Source organism: Kryptolebias marmoratus, linkage group LG24 (assembly GCF_001649575.2).
Source record: "Kryptolebias marmoratus isolate JLee-2015 linkage group LG24, ASM164957v2, whole genome shotgun sequence".
Taxonomy (NCBI): domain Eukaryota; kingdom Metazoa; phylum Chordata; class Actinopteri; order Cyprinodontiformes; family Rivulidae; genus Kryptolebias; species Kryptolebias marmoratus.
In genome coordinates this window covers 21,794,932-21,810,040 of record NC_051453.1, presented here as the reverse complement: position 1 = coordinate 21,810,040, position 15,109 = coordinate 21,794,932, and the positions used below count along the sequence as shown (strand labels likewise).

The 15,109-nt window shown below is 40.3% G+C and overlaps 1 protein-coding gene across 1 annotated transcript in view; it reads right to left on the bottom strand.

Annotated features, from left to right (window-relative positions):
* crocc2 (ciliary rootlet coiled-coil, rootletin family member 2) overlaps window positions 1–15,109 on the bottom strand; it is a 49,512-nt gene that overhangs the window by 19,297 nt on the left and 15,106 nt on the right. The window contains 11 exon segments of the mRNA XM_037974348.1: window positions 9,039–9,269; window positions 9,351–9,497; window positions 9,576–9,720; window positions 10,118–10,300; window positions 10,579–10,778; window positions 12,239–12,363; window positions 12,469–12,512; window positions 12,514–12,557; window positions 12,746–12,842; window positions 13,940–14,146; window positions 14,706–14,812. Of these exon segments, the coding sequence (XP_037830276.1) occupies window positions 9,039–9,269; window positions 9,351–9,497; window positions 9,576–9,720; window positions 10,118–10,300; window positions 10,579–10,778; window positions 12,239–12,363; window positions 12,469–12,512; window positions 12,514–12,557; window positions 12,746–12,842; window positions 13,940–14,146; window positions 14,706–14,812 (1,530 nt within the window).

The window sequence follows — 15,109 nt, the reverse complement described above, 5'->3', positions numbered from 1 at the left end:
GAGCAGACTTTGAAAATCGGTCAACAATAGTGAAAATTACTGTATGTCCTTGTGAAGGTGGTAATCCAGTGACGAAGTCTATTGCAATGTGTGACCATGGCTGACTTGGTATTGGTAGAGGCTGCAATAGCCCGGCCGGAGGTTGATTGCTACCCTTGAAACGGGCGCAGGTGGGACAAGCTGAGACAAACTCTTTAATGTCCGCAGCCAAACTGGACCACCAGAAGTACCGGGTGGCCAATCTTATCATACGGTTGACTCCTGGATGACAGGAAAACTGCTGGGAGTGTAACCAATTCAAGACCCTGGGACGAACTGTGGTGGGGACATAAATCTTGTCAGGAGGGCCTCCCCCGGTATCAGGTTACCCTTGTTGAGCCTCTCGGATCTCCCTTTCAATGTCCCATGTGAGGGCCCCCACAATCAGGGAAGGAGAGATTATGGGTTCCTCCTGATCAGGTGAGTTTTCTCGAGCCCAGAGCCTTGATAACGCGTCTGGCTTTACATTCTTGGTTCCTGGTCTGTAAGTGATGGAAAAATTGAACCGCCCGAAGAACAGGGACCACCTAGCCTGTCGGGGGTTCAATCTCTTAGCTGTCTGGAGGTATGCCAAATTTTTGTGGTCCGTCCAAATAATGAACGGAACCTCGCTCCCCTCTAGCCAATGCCTCCATTCTTCGAGTGCTAATTTGATGGCTAACAGTTCCCTGTTGCCAACATCATAATTACTCTCAGCCGACGTGAGGCGCCGAGAGAAATATGCACAGGGATGAATCTTATTGTCTTGAGAAGACCTCTGAGACAGAACAGCCCCAACTCCGGTATCTGAGGCGTCGACTTCCACAATAAATTGTAGCTTGGGATCAGGATGTCGAAGTATAGGAGCAGAGACAAATAGAGCTTTCAATTTATTGAAGGCTGACTGAGCTTCCGGTGACCAGACGAAGGACTGTTTGGTGGAGGTGAGTTGTGTGAGAGGGGTAGCGACCTTACTGTAGTCTTGGATGAACCTGCGGTAGAAGTTGGCAAAGGCGAGAAAACGTTGGAGTTGGCGACGATCAGTGGGAGTGGGCCAGTCTGCCACAGCTCGGATCTTCTCTGGGTCAGTCTGGTAAAACCCCTGTCCGAAGATAAATCCCAAGAAATTAACGGTTGTCACACTAAACTCGCATTTCTCAGCTTTAACGAATAGTTGATTCTCCAAGAGTCTCTGAAGTACGGCCTTGACATGGTTCTGATGCTGAGCAGGATCCTGTGAATAGATGAGAATATCGTCCAGATAGACGAAAACAGAAATATTCAGAAAGTCTCTTAGGATGTCATTAATTAACGATTGGAAAACAGCAGGGGCGTTAGTGAGTCCAAATGGCATGACTAAGTACTCAAAGTGACCAAGAGGAGTCTTAAAAGCTGTTTTCCACTCGTCTCCTTCCCTTATCCTTACCAGATGGTAAGCGTTTCGGAGGTCGAGTTTAGTGAACACGGTGGCAGAATGCAGTTGTTGATGGACGGAGTCAATTAAAGGGAGTGGATACTTATTTTTTACAGTGATCTGATTTAATCATCTGTAGTCAATGCAAGGACGGAGACTCTTATCTTTCTTTTGTACAAAAAAGAACCCCGCCCCTAAGGGCGACTTGGATGGACGGATGATGCCGGAAGCCAGAGAATCCTCAATGTAAGATTTCATGGCATCTCTTTCAGGTCCAGAAAGGTTGAACAAACGGCTCGAAGGAAGTGTTTCACCTGGGATGAGTTCTATGGCACAGTCGTAGGGTCGGTGGGGTGGTAGAGATAGTGCCTTAGCTTTACTGAACACAGGGGCCAGATGGTGATACTCGACTGGGATCTTGGTTAAGTCTGGGCTCTGTTCAGGTTCAGTCTTGGTACTGGAGGACGGCAATGCCGAGTGCAAACAGTTTTGTAGGCAGAAGGAGCTCCACGACTCGATCCTTCTTTCTGTCCAGTTGATTACTGGATTGTGTAGTTGTAGCCAGGGAAACCCTAAGATCATCTGAGTATTAGGTGCGGAAAAAACTAGAAAATCACTCTCCTCCCTATGGTTGCCAGATACCAGAAACTGTAATTTAGCAACTTTGTGTGTGATTCTGGTGATTACTTGCCCAGAAATGTCTATAACGGGAAGCGGAGAGGATAGTGGAGTAGGTTTTAATTGTAAGCGGTTGACTAAATCCCTGGAAATTAGACTCTGTTCTGCACCTGAGTCGATTAGAGCGTGGACTGGGATCTTAATCTGATGATTTAGCAGGGTTGAGTGAACAAAAAATCGTGACCCGAGGGGTTGGGTGAGGCTACTCACTAGGACCCCTCGGTTGCCTAGTGAGTCTTCCCTTTTAACTGAGGGCATTTCGCTCGGAAATGATCTCCCTCCCCACAATAAAAACACTCTTTAGCCTCCAGGCGTCTGAATCTCTCTTCCGCAGTTAGTCTCGCTCGTCCTACCTGCATAGGTTCTGGTTCTACGTTTGAGACTGTAGATTCGGCTTCCGTGGTGGCGACGTGTCGCCCGAGGTGGTTTGTCCGATCCCTTCTTTCTCGTTGCCTCTCCCGCAGGCGGTTGTCCAAACGTATAGCCAGAGTTATTAGATCGTCCAAAGATCGTGGCTCTTCCCAACCTGCTAGCTGGTCCTTGAGAGGTTCTTGGAGGGAATGGATGAAGACTCCTTTTAGTGCTGCCTCGTTCCAACCGGAAGTAGCCGCCAGTGTCCGGAAGTCAATCGCAAACTGAGCCACCGAGCGAGAACCTTGTCTTAGGTTCCACAGTTTCTGGGTTATCTCGGTGTCAGTATATTTAAGCCCAAAGGTTTGTTCAAAGTCCTCGATAAATTGGTCGAATGTGGTTAGCCTAATAACCCTGAAGCTGTACCTAGCTTCAGCCCATTTCAAAGCTTTGTCGTGAAGAAGTCCGATAATATATGCAATCTTAGCCGGCCCATCGGTGAAAGACTGTGGCGAACGAGCGAATACGAGATAGCACTGTAACAGGAACCCAGCACATTTACCGATCTCTCCCGAAAAAGGTTCGGGAGTTGGTGAGGGAACCTCGCGAAAATGACCGGATGTTGACATCGGAAGTGAAGTGGCCGCAGAAGCGGACGCGGAAGTGGAATCTGCAGTGGTGGGAACCAACGATGATAATTTTTGATGAATTTCTTGGGTTAACAGAGTTAGTTGGTCCAAGCGACCGGTTTCTGATTGTTGTGTCTCACAGAGAGCGNGGGGACGGTGCTGGTCGGACAGCGGGAGGGGGACGGTGCTGGTCGGACAGCGGGAGGGGGACGGTGCTGGTCGGACAGCGGGAGGGGGACGGTGCTGGTCGGACAGCGGGAGGGGGACGGTGGTGGTCGGACAGTGGGAGAAGCATGATGACGGTCAGACAGCGACAGGCGGTGGTTGTTTTATTGAAGGTTTTTACTTCAGGTGCTCTTCTTCAAAACATTAACTCCACAGTCAGTCTCCAGAGTTTGGGTTGTAATTTTCACCAGGAGCTAAACTAACCACATCCATCAGACTTTCTTATCCTCTGAGAAGCTGAAGAATCTGAAGAAATACAGCTGTTGGAGTTTTGGGTCGGTTTACACAATTAATTTTGACGCACTAAACTATTTCATCCCCACACTATCTGTATTTACTATTCACTGCCTTGTTCGAGTTCCTTTGTTTTGGCACTCGATACGTCACACTTCTGAGTGATCAGGGAGAATGCCGAAGAGACTCTAGTCATTTCTTTTTATTCTTTTAATATTAATTTTAAATAAGTGTAAATTTTGTGTGACTCTGAAAACAAGCACCTTTTGAGTTTTTTAATTTATATTAGCTTCAAAATCTTTTTAATTTCCCCTTTAACGTACAACATACACACCCAAAGCTGTGAATGGATCATTCCGTTTGTACACTTAGTGGTTAGAAGTGCTAAATTAATACTGAACTCAATATTTTTGCTAGAACAAAACAAAAACTTAGTAAGTTTGTGACTTATTTTTTAGTTGCCATCTTAATGACAGTGAAACACTCCAAGAACTGTCTAGCAATACAAAAATAAATTCTGAATATGTTGCACTTGCTAACATGTCTAATTTGTACGGTGAAATACCTCAAGTAAAAGTACTTTGAGAAACACATTTTTCTACATTTTGGAAAATTAAAGTGTGCCGATGCTCTACATTCTTTAGTCTTCATATTCTCATGGGATTTCCTATTCTCTTTTTCAGTGGTTTCCAATCCTGGTCCTTGAGAAACACTATCCTGCATGTTTTAGTTGTTTCACTGCTCTTCACAGGTCGTCAAGTTCTGCTGAAGCGTGTTAATCACTCAGTGATTCAAATCAGGTGTTCCTCGAGGACCAGAGTTGGGAATCACTGCTCTACTTTTGCCACAATCCTAGTGTTTTTATTTGTGATTGTGTTCAATTATTTAGCCATTCCCTTTTCATTTTTTTGTTTCATTTAGGCATCTTCCCGTGTTTAACATACTTTCTGTTTTACTACTTGTGACAATTGCCAGTTCTATTTCATCCCTACTGTCATCCGGGATTCATAGAACCGCAGTTACAGTCGTAAGTCTCGTTTCGATCAGCCTTACTTGTTGTTCAGTTTGACACACCTGTTTTTAATCTGCCCCATTAGCATCAGCTGCACTCAGGCAGTAATCACCTCTCTGAGACTACTTATACTCCCAGTTTTCATTTGCTCATCATCAGGCACTACAGTGAACTCTCTTTGTGTTCTCTGCCTGCCTCCTTTTGGTATGTTTAGTTTGTTTGGCTGCCTAAACAGCCCTTTTCTTTGATTAAAGTTTAAATTTTATTCAAGTTGTATATTGTATATTTTTTAATCAACAACCTGACACATTCAGCTTAGAAAACACTCCTACAAAGACAAACATCAAAACGAGCTGCTTGGGATTGGGAATATTGTGCTCTGACTTTCAGTTGCAGTACATATATCAGATGACATTCACAAGACTGCAATTTTCACGTAGACGGCAATAAGATTTTGGCTAAACAAGTAAGAAAACCCACCCCTCTAGAGCCCAATAGCTCAGATGTACATCACAGTAGAAACAACATTCATGGGTTACTGAAAGTTGGACTTTACTGGCATTTTGAAATCTTTTACACAACTGCAATTTAAGTTTTATGATTTTTGAAGATTTGACCACAAAATGTTTGACTTAGAATGTGATGTCAAACGCTCTTTGAGCTCTCTAAGCTTTCCAAAAGTTTTTGCAAACAAACTATTTTTACTGGTACAAACATTACACTTCTTCCATACTTTATGCATCAAAATGTAGGTATTTTTGTGTTTTTCCATCCAAGGTGTCTTTCATTGTTACAAATCCTCTGAGTGCAGAGTGCACAGATCTGAACTCTTATTGACTGTTAGTGTCATAAACCCAGGGATAATGTCCAGAGAGCGAAACCAAAACCACACACGGAGATGAGGATAACGGTAAGTGCATTTATTTACAAGTGAAGCTATGTACAGTGGTCAGTTTCAGGAGGAGTCTGCAAGAGAAGGAGAACCGGGTGAGTCTTGGGTACAATTCTATTTCCAAGATGGTTGCAAGGATTATAATGTCTCTTTGTTTGCTTACAGGTTCTAGAGGAGGAATGCGGCGTTGAGCTGAGCGGTTCCAGTTGTTCCAAAAGAGAAGCCAGTTTGCAGCGAGGTAAGTATCCGCGAATATCCAGGTAAGTAGTTCTTCAGTTCCGTAGTCGTGGCGTGGCAAAACCCTGAGTCGTAGGCACAAAACAGAGAACGTGATTAGCTTAAGGAGCATAAGTTAGGTTAGACGCTGTGGTGGAGAATCTAACCCAGTAGGTTCAATGCTCCAGCGAAGATCTGATCCCAGCCTGCTGCTTAAGTATCGGCTGGTCTCATCAGTAGGAACTGGAACACCTGTGGAGGAATGATTAGTGGCACTGCCAAAAAGGCGGGGCCAGACCCAGATCCTCACAGTCAGTGTATTTAAGCTCAGAGTTTTCTCTTCAAAACTGGAGGCTTTGAGAAGAAAGTTGATGAGTGTTGAAAGTTCAGGCAGTAGCTGCATTTGCGCCTTACAAAATGTCTTCAAAAATGTTTTCTTTAAAGATGCTACTCTAATTCCTTTAATTTATATGTAAACTTAGCATGAAGACTCTTTCCCCAAATCTACAATGTTCTATGTAAATTTTGGATTTTTGTATTATTTGTGTATTTATTGTGGGGGAAAAAATTGCAATGTTTTATTTTTTTTATCTTACGTTACTCTTAACAGGGAACAAAAAAGGCATTTTTTTAAAATAGAAGAAAATCTAAAATTACTTTTTTTTTCCTGTTTTGCCAGGTGATGTTTTAGCTAGTTTTAGTAAAAATAAGTGTCAAAATGTCCAGTTATTTCCATGATTCATAGTACCGGTTATGGGTGCATGCATCTTGGTATTCTTTCTAATATTTCACTGTAAAAACTTCTCAAAAACAAAACAATGAAATTTTTTCCAAGATTCTGGCGAAAAGACTTGAGAATGTTCTACCCCTTTTGGTTAAATCCGACCAGACTGGCTTTGTTAAAAACAACATTTTTTACAAACATGAGAAAGTTACTTAACATTATCCAATATTCTACAGTAAATAAGACGCAGGGGCTTGTTATCTCTCTAGATGCAGAGAAAGCCTTTGACCGTGTAGAGTGGCCTTATTTATTTGACGTCTTGGGGAAATTTGGACTGGGGGAGGCCTATATAAAATTGGTTAAACTGATCTACCTTTCTCCTAAGGCCCGTGTGTTGATAAATGGCTCTAGCTCTTCGGAATTTTCACTGGAAAGACCTACCCAACAAGGAGACCCTTTATCCCCTCTAATATTTGCACTGGCCATCGAACCATTGGCGGAGGCTATAAGAAGCAATAATAATATAACAGGTCTTTCAGCTGACTCGATATCCTATAAGATAGTTCTGTATGCTAATGATGTACTTCTCTTCATCTCAAAACCAAAGAGGGCTATACCAACATTGATGTCTATTATAAAGGATTTTGGTCAAGTGTCAGGCTACAAAGTTAACTTGGATAAATCACGAGCAATGCCAATTGGTTTTAATGATGGAGCCTCCTGTCCATCTGTCTCCCCCTTTTATTGGTCTGATTCAGGATTTGAATATCTGGGGATTGATATCAAGCCTAATGTTGGGGAATTGTTGAGAAATAGTCTGGCCAAGGTTCAAAAAGAAATTAAAAGAGATCTTACAAGATGGATGAATCTGCCAATTTCATGGATGGGTAGAATAAGTCTCATAAAGATGAACATCCTGCCAAGATTACTTTACCCAATGCAATTGTTACCAATTTATATGTCTAATAAGATAGCTAAAGAGATTGAAAGGGACTTTTCTACATTTATATGGCAGGGGAAAAAACCTCTCATCCAAAGATTTTTATGCCTACCTTCAAATTTGCCACTTTATAACATCTGGTGTCAGGGAGTCGAATGACCCCTGTACTCGTCCAGGACCTATAGAAACATTTCTTATCAAGTTTACCTTAAACAAAGGTTTTATTTTGAGATTCTATAATGTCTTACAAGGGTGTGACTGTCATGGTGTTGGGAATGTCCTGAAACATTGGGAGAATGATCTTGGGAAGGTCTATGAGGGGGAGGTTTGGGAGAACTGTTTTAAGCTATCCCATTCTTTCCCATTCTTTGTTTTTGAGTAATAAATTTAAGGAAATTCAATATAAGATCATCCATAGACAACACAGGACCCCATATTTTATTAATAAAAAAAATCCCAACCGATCACCAATATGTCCTAAATGTAAGACGGGTATTGGAACATATATTCATTATTTTTGGAAATGCCCTGTTATAGCCAGGTTCTGGAAACGTGTAACTAAAGAGATAAGTGTGATTCTAAAGATGAGAATTTGTAAAGATCCCGGGCAGTGTCTATTGGGGCTGCCACCCCCAGACAAAAAAATAAAAGGTAAAAATCTCCTGCTCACTAATAAACTACTATTCTTAGGTCGGAAATGTATTCTGCCAAACTGGATTTGTGAAAAACCTCCTACGGTAACTCAGTGGTACAGGGAAGTATTTGGAGTTATTCCAATGGAGAGGTTAAGTGCAAAATTAAGTGGTAACACTGACAACTTCAAGGCTCTGTGGCGACCCCTGATGGACTACCTGCCCGGTGATCTACGCTCTGACCTTCTTAAAAGAGAACTTACTTTCAATTGGAAATAATGCCTGTTAGCTTTATGTATTTAACTATTCTCCCCCCACCTTTTTTTTTTCTTTGTGTCTGTTTCTGTTTCTGTTTCCTCACACTTCAGTTTGTAACATAACCACATCAACTCTGTTGTGTTTGTTCTGTGTTTGAAAAAATAAATAAATAAAATAAATAAATAAAGTGTTATATATATGAAAAAAAAGCAACAATCCTTCAGATTTAATCTTGAACTTTACCCCATTAGTTCTCTGTTCCATGTTATAGATGTGAGAAACAAGGCTTATTTTATTCAATAAAGATTTGATTTGTATAGATAAAGCAAAAAAAATTTTGGTATGAAATTTGTCAAATTATTTAGTTTATTATGTTCTAATTCAGATCAACGTGAATTTCCTGGTATTAGCTTCAGAACATAATAAATCATAGAGGAATTATTTTCATTCTTTACAAAACAAAAAGAGATCTGCTGAGGAGGAATGGGAATACTTTGGTTGTTAATTTATTGGTGTTTTCACTAAACCTCTACTGAGTATTATGTCTATCTATTTATCTTTTCCAGTTTAGAACTGATCATGACTATCCCAGTGTTTGTTATTTCCCAAGTTAATCATAAAACACAGAAGAACTCAAAATGTACTCCATATCCCATGTAAAGGAAAAAAAACCTTACAGATGTGTCCACACGCTCCTATACATTTTTATGCAATAACAATAAGCTTCATGAATCCGTTGAAAACTATTTATAATACTGAAGGAGTTGTTCCAGGTGGTGAGATTGAGGAGGAGTGAACGGCCGGCAGTCTCTGACCTGAGAGTACTTCTCTAGGGCCTCAGATTTCTCCTTCTGCAGGAGGCTCAGCTCTGCTTCTAGCTTCTGGCAGACATCTTGTAATTGAATGTGGGAGCTCTCCAGGGCTTGTTTTTCAGCATGGAAATTCATCATTTCCATTTGTGACCGCGCTGCGTCCTCCCTGGCTGCTGCTCGCTCCACTATGGCTCCTCGTCTACGTTTATCAAGCTCCGTCTTCTCACTTTCTATCTGGAAAGGAACCCAAAATATTTCACTTCTGTTAAGGTCTCTGTCGTTCACCAACACACATGCATGTGCACTGAAACTGACCTGCAGCACAACACGATTGAGCTCCACCTTGTCTTTGGCTAAACCTTCATTAAGAGCAGCCATTTTGGTGAGAGAATCTTTTAAGGCAGCCTGCTGATTCTGCAGTTTGGTCAGAGCACACTGCTGTGAAGCAGTATCAGTCTCCATCTGTGGAATTACCTATTACTATTAGAGACATGTAACCTCTAACATCAGGATTTCTGGTGCACAAGTGAAACAATATACCTTGGTTAGTGCCAGAGTAAGGCTGGCCTTGTCATCCTCCAACATCTCTTTCTGCAGAGTTATTTGATTCAGAGCCTCCTTCACTGACATAAGTTCCTTGTGCAGATTGGAGTGCTTTTCTTCAAGTTCCTGCAGATTCTTCTCCCTGAAACATAAAATGGATTGCACATGTGACTCTCCCACAATGTCTCCTTGTTTCTCAAACAATAAACAGTAATTCATCACCACCTCAAAAACGTAAGTAATCAGAGTATTAGAGGCCAAACCCCTCAAGTTTTTAATTTTGTTTTTTTTTTTCCTATTCTATATGTCCTGCTTTACTTCTCAGCTCATCAAATCTTCTAGCTAAAAACCTCCTGAAAAAAAAGAAAACATCCCTCTTAAGTTCATGTAAATAATTTACAATTTCATCCAAATATCTGGTTGCACCGTTGGCCCCAACATGTGTTACTGATCTGAGCTCTAAACACATGGAGCTTGAAAACAATTGGGCTTGACAAGATGTTTGTTGTGTAATGGTTTTTCTTTGTGTTCATGTGTACCCTCTTTGGGCTTCTGTGCGCTGACGTGCCAGCAGAATCTCCAGGTCCTCCCTCTGCTGCCTCAGGAGGTCTCGCTGTCTCTGGAGGTCCAGTGATGAGCTCCGCAGTACTTCCAGCTCAACACACTGGGAGTTTACCTCCTGCTGCAGCCCCGAAAGCAGCTTCTCCAAACTCCCTTTCTCCCTGTGTGACATGGAGAAGGACAGAGGCCAAGGAAAAAAAAGAAATTGGGTGAAGTCTCACCGACAAGATAAAAATGAACTTGTACAGTACTGTACATCACGTTACATCCCATCCATCCAGTTTCTTTTACCCACTTGCAGGGTTGTGGGGGAGCTCGTGGCCCATCACAAGCAATTATTAAGTGAGAGGAGCAGAAAGTACATTTAATTTTATTTCCATTTAAACACCAGAGTCTACAAAACTGAAAAATGATAAAAAATGCTTTTATCAAGGCATACCTGGAGATGAGCTCCAAAGAGCAGTGATATCTGCTGCTGTCTGTGAGGCTTTCCTCCAGAGCTTTTTCAGCTTCCTGACTTTCCCTTTGTACTTCCTGGATCATCTGCTCTAACTTTATCTTCTCAGAATCCCTCTCCTGTAAAAGGTTCTGAAATGTGTCAACTTGCACCAGAGCTACTGCCAAACGTACACGTAGGTCCTGTGAATTGAATGAATGTAGATCTTTTTTTGGAAAGTTGTATGAATGTTATTCAACATGTGACTAACCCTACTCATAACAGATGCCAAATTTTAGATGTATGACTCCTGTCTTATCAACTAACTTTTCTTTTATTGTGGACATGGACATATCAGACCATTATAGGATTTGTTTTTTCTTTTTTCTTTTTATGGTTAACAATTTAAAACCCCAGGATATTCCTGAGAGAACTGTTTGGAAACATAATCTTACCTGTGAAAAGACAGAAAATGTTATTGTGGTTTTAAATGGCAGTCCTGCAGATATTTTACTTTCCTCTTGTGATTTTATTGCGGAACAATTTCACAGCAACTTTACCTGCACTCGATGCTGTGGCCCCATAAAAACTAAAAACAATTACCACAAACCCCAAACCACCTCAGAGAAATCACATAACAATGTAAAAATGTTGAAAAGCAGAACAAATGGTGGAAAAATAGATTATCAATAAATAACTAAATTTTCTGCAACCTCCTGATAATTTATAGTAAAGCAGTAGAAAAGGCAAGATATTCTAACTTTTGAAAACTTACTTCAGATAATAAAAACAATCCAAGAAACTTCTTCTCTGCTTAACAGTTTAACTAAAGCTGTGAGACGGTGAGATATTTTCAGACCATTTTAAAGTTAAAACACAAAATACAAGGTCAAATGTTCCTCAGACTCATAATCACTCCACAGTCCTTGTTGGTAATGAGAAATTACTGGAAACATTTTGTCCTGATTGATGCAGAAATGCTGCTGCTAAATAAAACAGACAATCTGGCTTTTATACCCCATAACTACATGCTGTTCAAAAACTTTGTCTGACTTTCCATCCATCCATTTTCTTTACCCACTTCTCCTTTCCAGGTCACGGGGAGCTGGTGCCTATCTCCAACAGTCACTGTGCGAAAGGCGGGGGGCTCCATCACAGGGACACATAAAGACAAACAGCCATTCACACTCTCACACCGAGGGACAGTTTTTACAGTTACCAATTAACCTAATATATATGTTTTTGGTCTGTGGGAAGAAACTGGAGTACCCAGAGTGATACACACAACATGCAACATGTAAACTCCACCCAGCTCTAACCACTGCGCCGCTGTGCAACTGAAAAAGACTTGACATAGCTAATTATTCTCTTTTGCTAATTATTCTGGGTGTCTTTGCTACGAAGAATGTCATTGTTAAACCTCAACTGAAAGGAAGTGATTTGCTTGTGTAATGAATATTTTTAAACCAATTTCTAATTTGCCATTTTTAAGTAAAAGCTTGTTTTAATTTTGTTAAAATATTTTATCTAATATTTAGAACATTTAATACCTGTCCTTTGTGTTACTATCTGCAGTAATAAAAGTGATCAAGAAATAAAATCTGATTGACTGATTGATCAAATGATACTCCACAAAACTGAGCCCACTGTGATACTGTTATACCTGGGATAGTTTCCGATACTCAGAGATCATATTCTGGACAGCCTTTAAGGTAGTGTTCTTTAGAAGAGATTGTCCGTGGACGAGTGAGGAAGGCACAGTTTCAGAGCCAGAGCTCTCCCCCCTCACTGCTGACCAGCTGTAATTATTTATAACGGAAACAAAATAAATGATAATTAAAAGCATCATCTGATTACAAACTACACAAATACATACTGTATATTGTACAGGGCTAACCTGATGAATTTGGTATAAAATGTTTTGAAAGGACAGAATCATGAATTATTTCCGTCTTCCTTTTATCCTCTGCTCTCTTTGTCTCCTGGGCAGGAAACCATTTAAATTAGATAAGTAACATACATAGGGCCAGTCTGACATTCACCAGACTGCGGTCCTCTAGACTAGGAAGTTGTGGACTTTATCAAGCCTGAGGTCCAGACTACAGACAACTTAGCCCTCCTAACCACCTATCTATCTGCCACCTCCAACTGTTGGTTCTCAGAGACCCACCATCCTGTCCAGACTGATCTGTGTGCTGTGGAGGCTTACAGCCTTCTCACTCTTCTGGCTCTGGATGTGTTTCAAGGTGTTGGCCAACTCAAGGACTCTAGGTAGGCAAATAAGCAAATAGTACACACACGCACGCACACACACAGTTCCCTGAGAGATTGAAAAAAAAAAAAGGCATGTACTCCTTTTACAAGATCATCAACACTATCATATTCTGCACATAAAGCCACGGCATCAACAAAGACTTTAAAGATAATATCAAACACAGCTTAGATCCATATTAAAAGAGGCTGACATTCTTGTAGGCTTTTGTTTGAACTGCACAATAGAGTGTACAAAATTTGCAATTTTTATATTACAAAAAAGCACATGTTTAATAAGAAAGCTCGGAAGAGAAAAGGATTTAAAAATCTGAATCATCTGGGGATAAAATGTAGCTTAATTTTCAGACAACTGTGACATTTTTAAGTGACAACATGATTCCAAGGTACATAATCTCAGTCCAAATATTTCTGTCATTTCCTCCACTAGTCAAAGTCAGAAAGACTAGTTTATAAACTGTTAAAAACAAGTTGTGGGTTTTCTAATTCAGCTTATTACAAAACGTTGGTTATAAAAAGATCCTAAATACAGAAAGACAAAAACTTAAGTCTGTAATTTTTTTTTTTTTCTATTTTTATTCAACAAATACAAGTACATCAGAGATTATTTTTAGTGTCTTCACAGATCATGTCCATTATATCTAGAAAACATAGACAAATCTAGAGTTTAGGGCCAGCAACAAACTAAGAAAACTGGGACAGGGACATGCTTATCATTGTGTTAACCCAGGCTTCTTTTTAGTTTTTAGTTAAACGTTTAATCTTTTAAATCTTCCAGATTACTTGTAAATTTTTAAAACTTTCCTGTTTTCTGTTGCGTTTGTCAGCTTATTTGTGAATGTAGCTACTGTAACATTTTAAATTAGTTTTTTCTAAATGTAAATAAAGATAATTTGCAAAGACACAGAAAATCATTTTATTTGTACATGTACTTGTTAAAGGCTCAGACAAACAAACAAATTATGGAATTTTGTTTCTGTAAAGGATCTTTGGAACTTTGAAACAAATTTTAAAGATTAAAAACCAAAAAATGCCTTTTGTCTCTTACTTTAAACAGACCTGGCTCTCTAAATGGATGTGAGACTCACTTTACCTGGAATTAAGTTCAATCTTTTCTGCTTCCCATTGGGCTTGCATCCCCATGGCCTCCTTCAGTTTGTCCTTCAGCTGCTTCTCCAGTGCTGATGCCCCCACACCACTACATGTGCACTCTTCTTTTACTCTGGCCCCAAAGTTCACACATGCGACAAGTAGCTGTTGGCTAACAGTGACACATTCACCGCGCATATCAGACAGATTTCTGTTGAAGAGGTACAAGAATCACAAATACACGAAGTGTCTTATTAAAACTTATAATCCCCTGAAAAGATAAAGAAATACTACAGTTTGGTTTCATTGGTCGATTTTGAGACAATGGTTAAAAAATTTGAACTGTTTGCTTTGGATGGATGACTTTAATAATTACCCTCTTTATTAGGGCAAACTCTGAAGTGTTGTCAGGTACAGTGCATCTTCTGATCTGACAATGCTGTCTATAATATGAGCAATAACTGTTACAGCAAACTGCTCTTCAGTCCAGTTGTTATTGTAGTTCTATGTTAGAGAGTTTTTCTCAGGTCATGAGTTCAGACTTTTTCTTGATGGATGATTTTAACAATGAATACAGACACTTTGGGCCATCTGTCCCCGCTGAGAAAACGATAAGCAGGGAGACTGGTAACCCTGATGACCTGCTCCACTTTGATCCTTTGATGAAAGATGTATAGTTATTGCAGTCATGAAAGTGAGACATGGGAGAGATTGGGGTTCTTGTGGTATCCTGTGTCGCCAGAGAATTTCTGGTATTGTGCCTCACTCACCTGTCAGTGAAAGTTCTTAGCTGGGTGAAAGTGCTCCGCAGAGAGGCGGCCTGGCGCCACAGTGCTCTGAGACGAGCCTGTTCACGGCTCGATTGGGAGGCGCACATCTGCAGACACAAGCAGAAAGCAATCTGCTCAAGGAGAGAGTAGGTGTTCTGGGTTGCTTACAACAAACTTGATTTTATTTTGATCCCAAAACACATGCAGAGGCTAGAACCTTATGGAGTTAGATTTGTTTCACAATTATTCAATAAAAAAAAAAAATCATGTCAAACAAAAAAAGGAGTACTCAATCAAAAAAAAAATCATGTCAAACAAAAAGAAGTAGTATTCAATCAAAAAAATAATAATGTCAAACAAAAAAACATCTTAAAAACTTTTTAACCATAAAAATATTTTTTTAC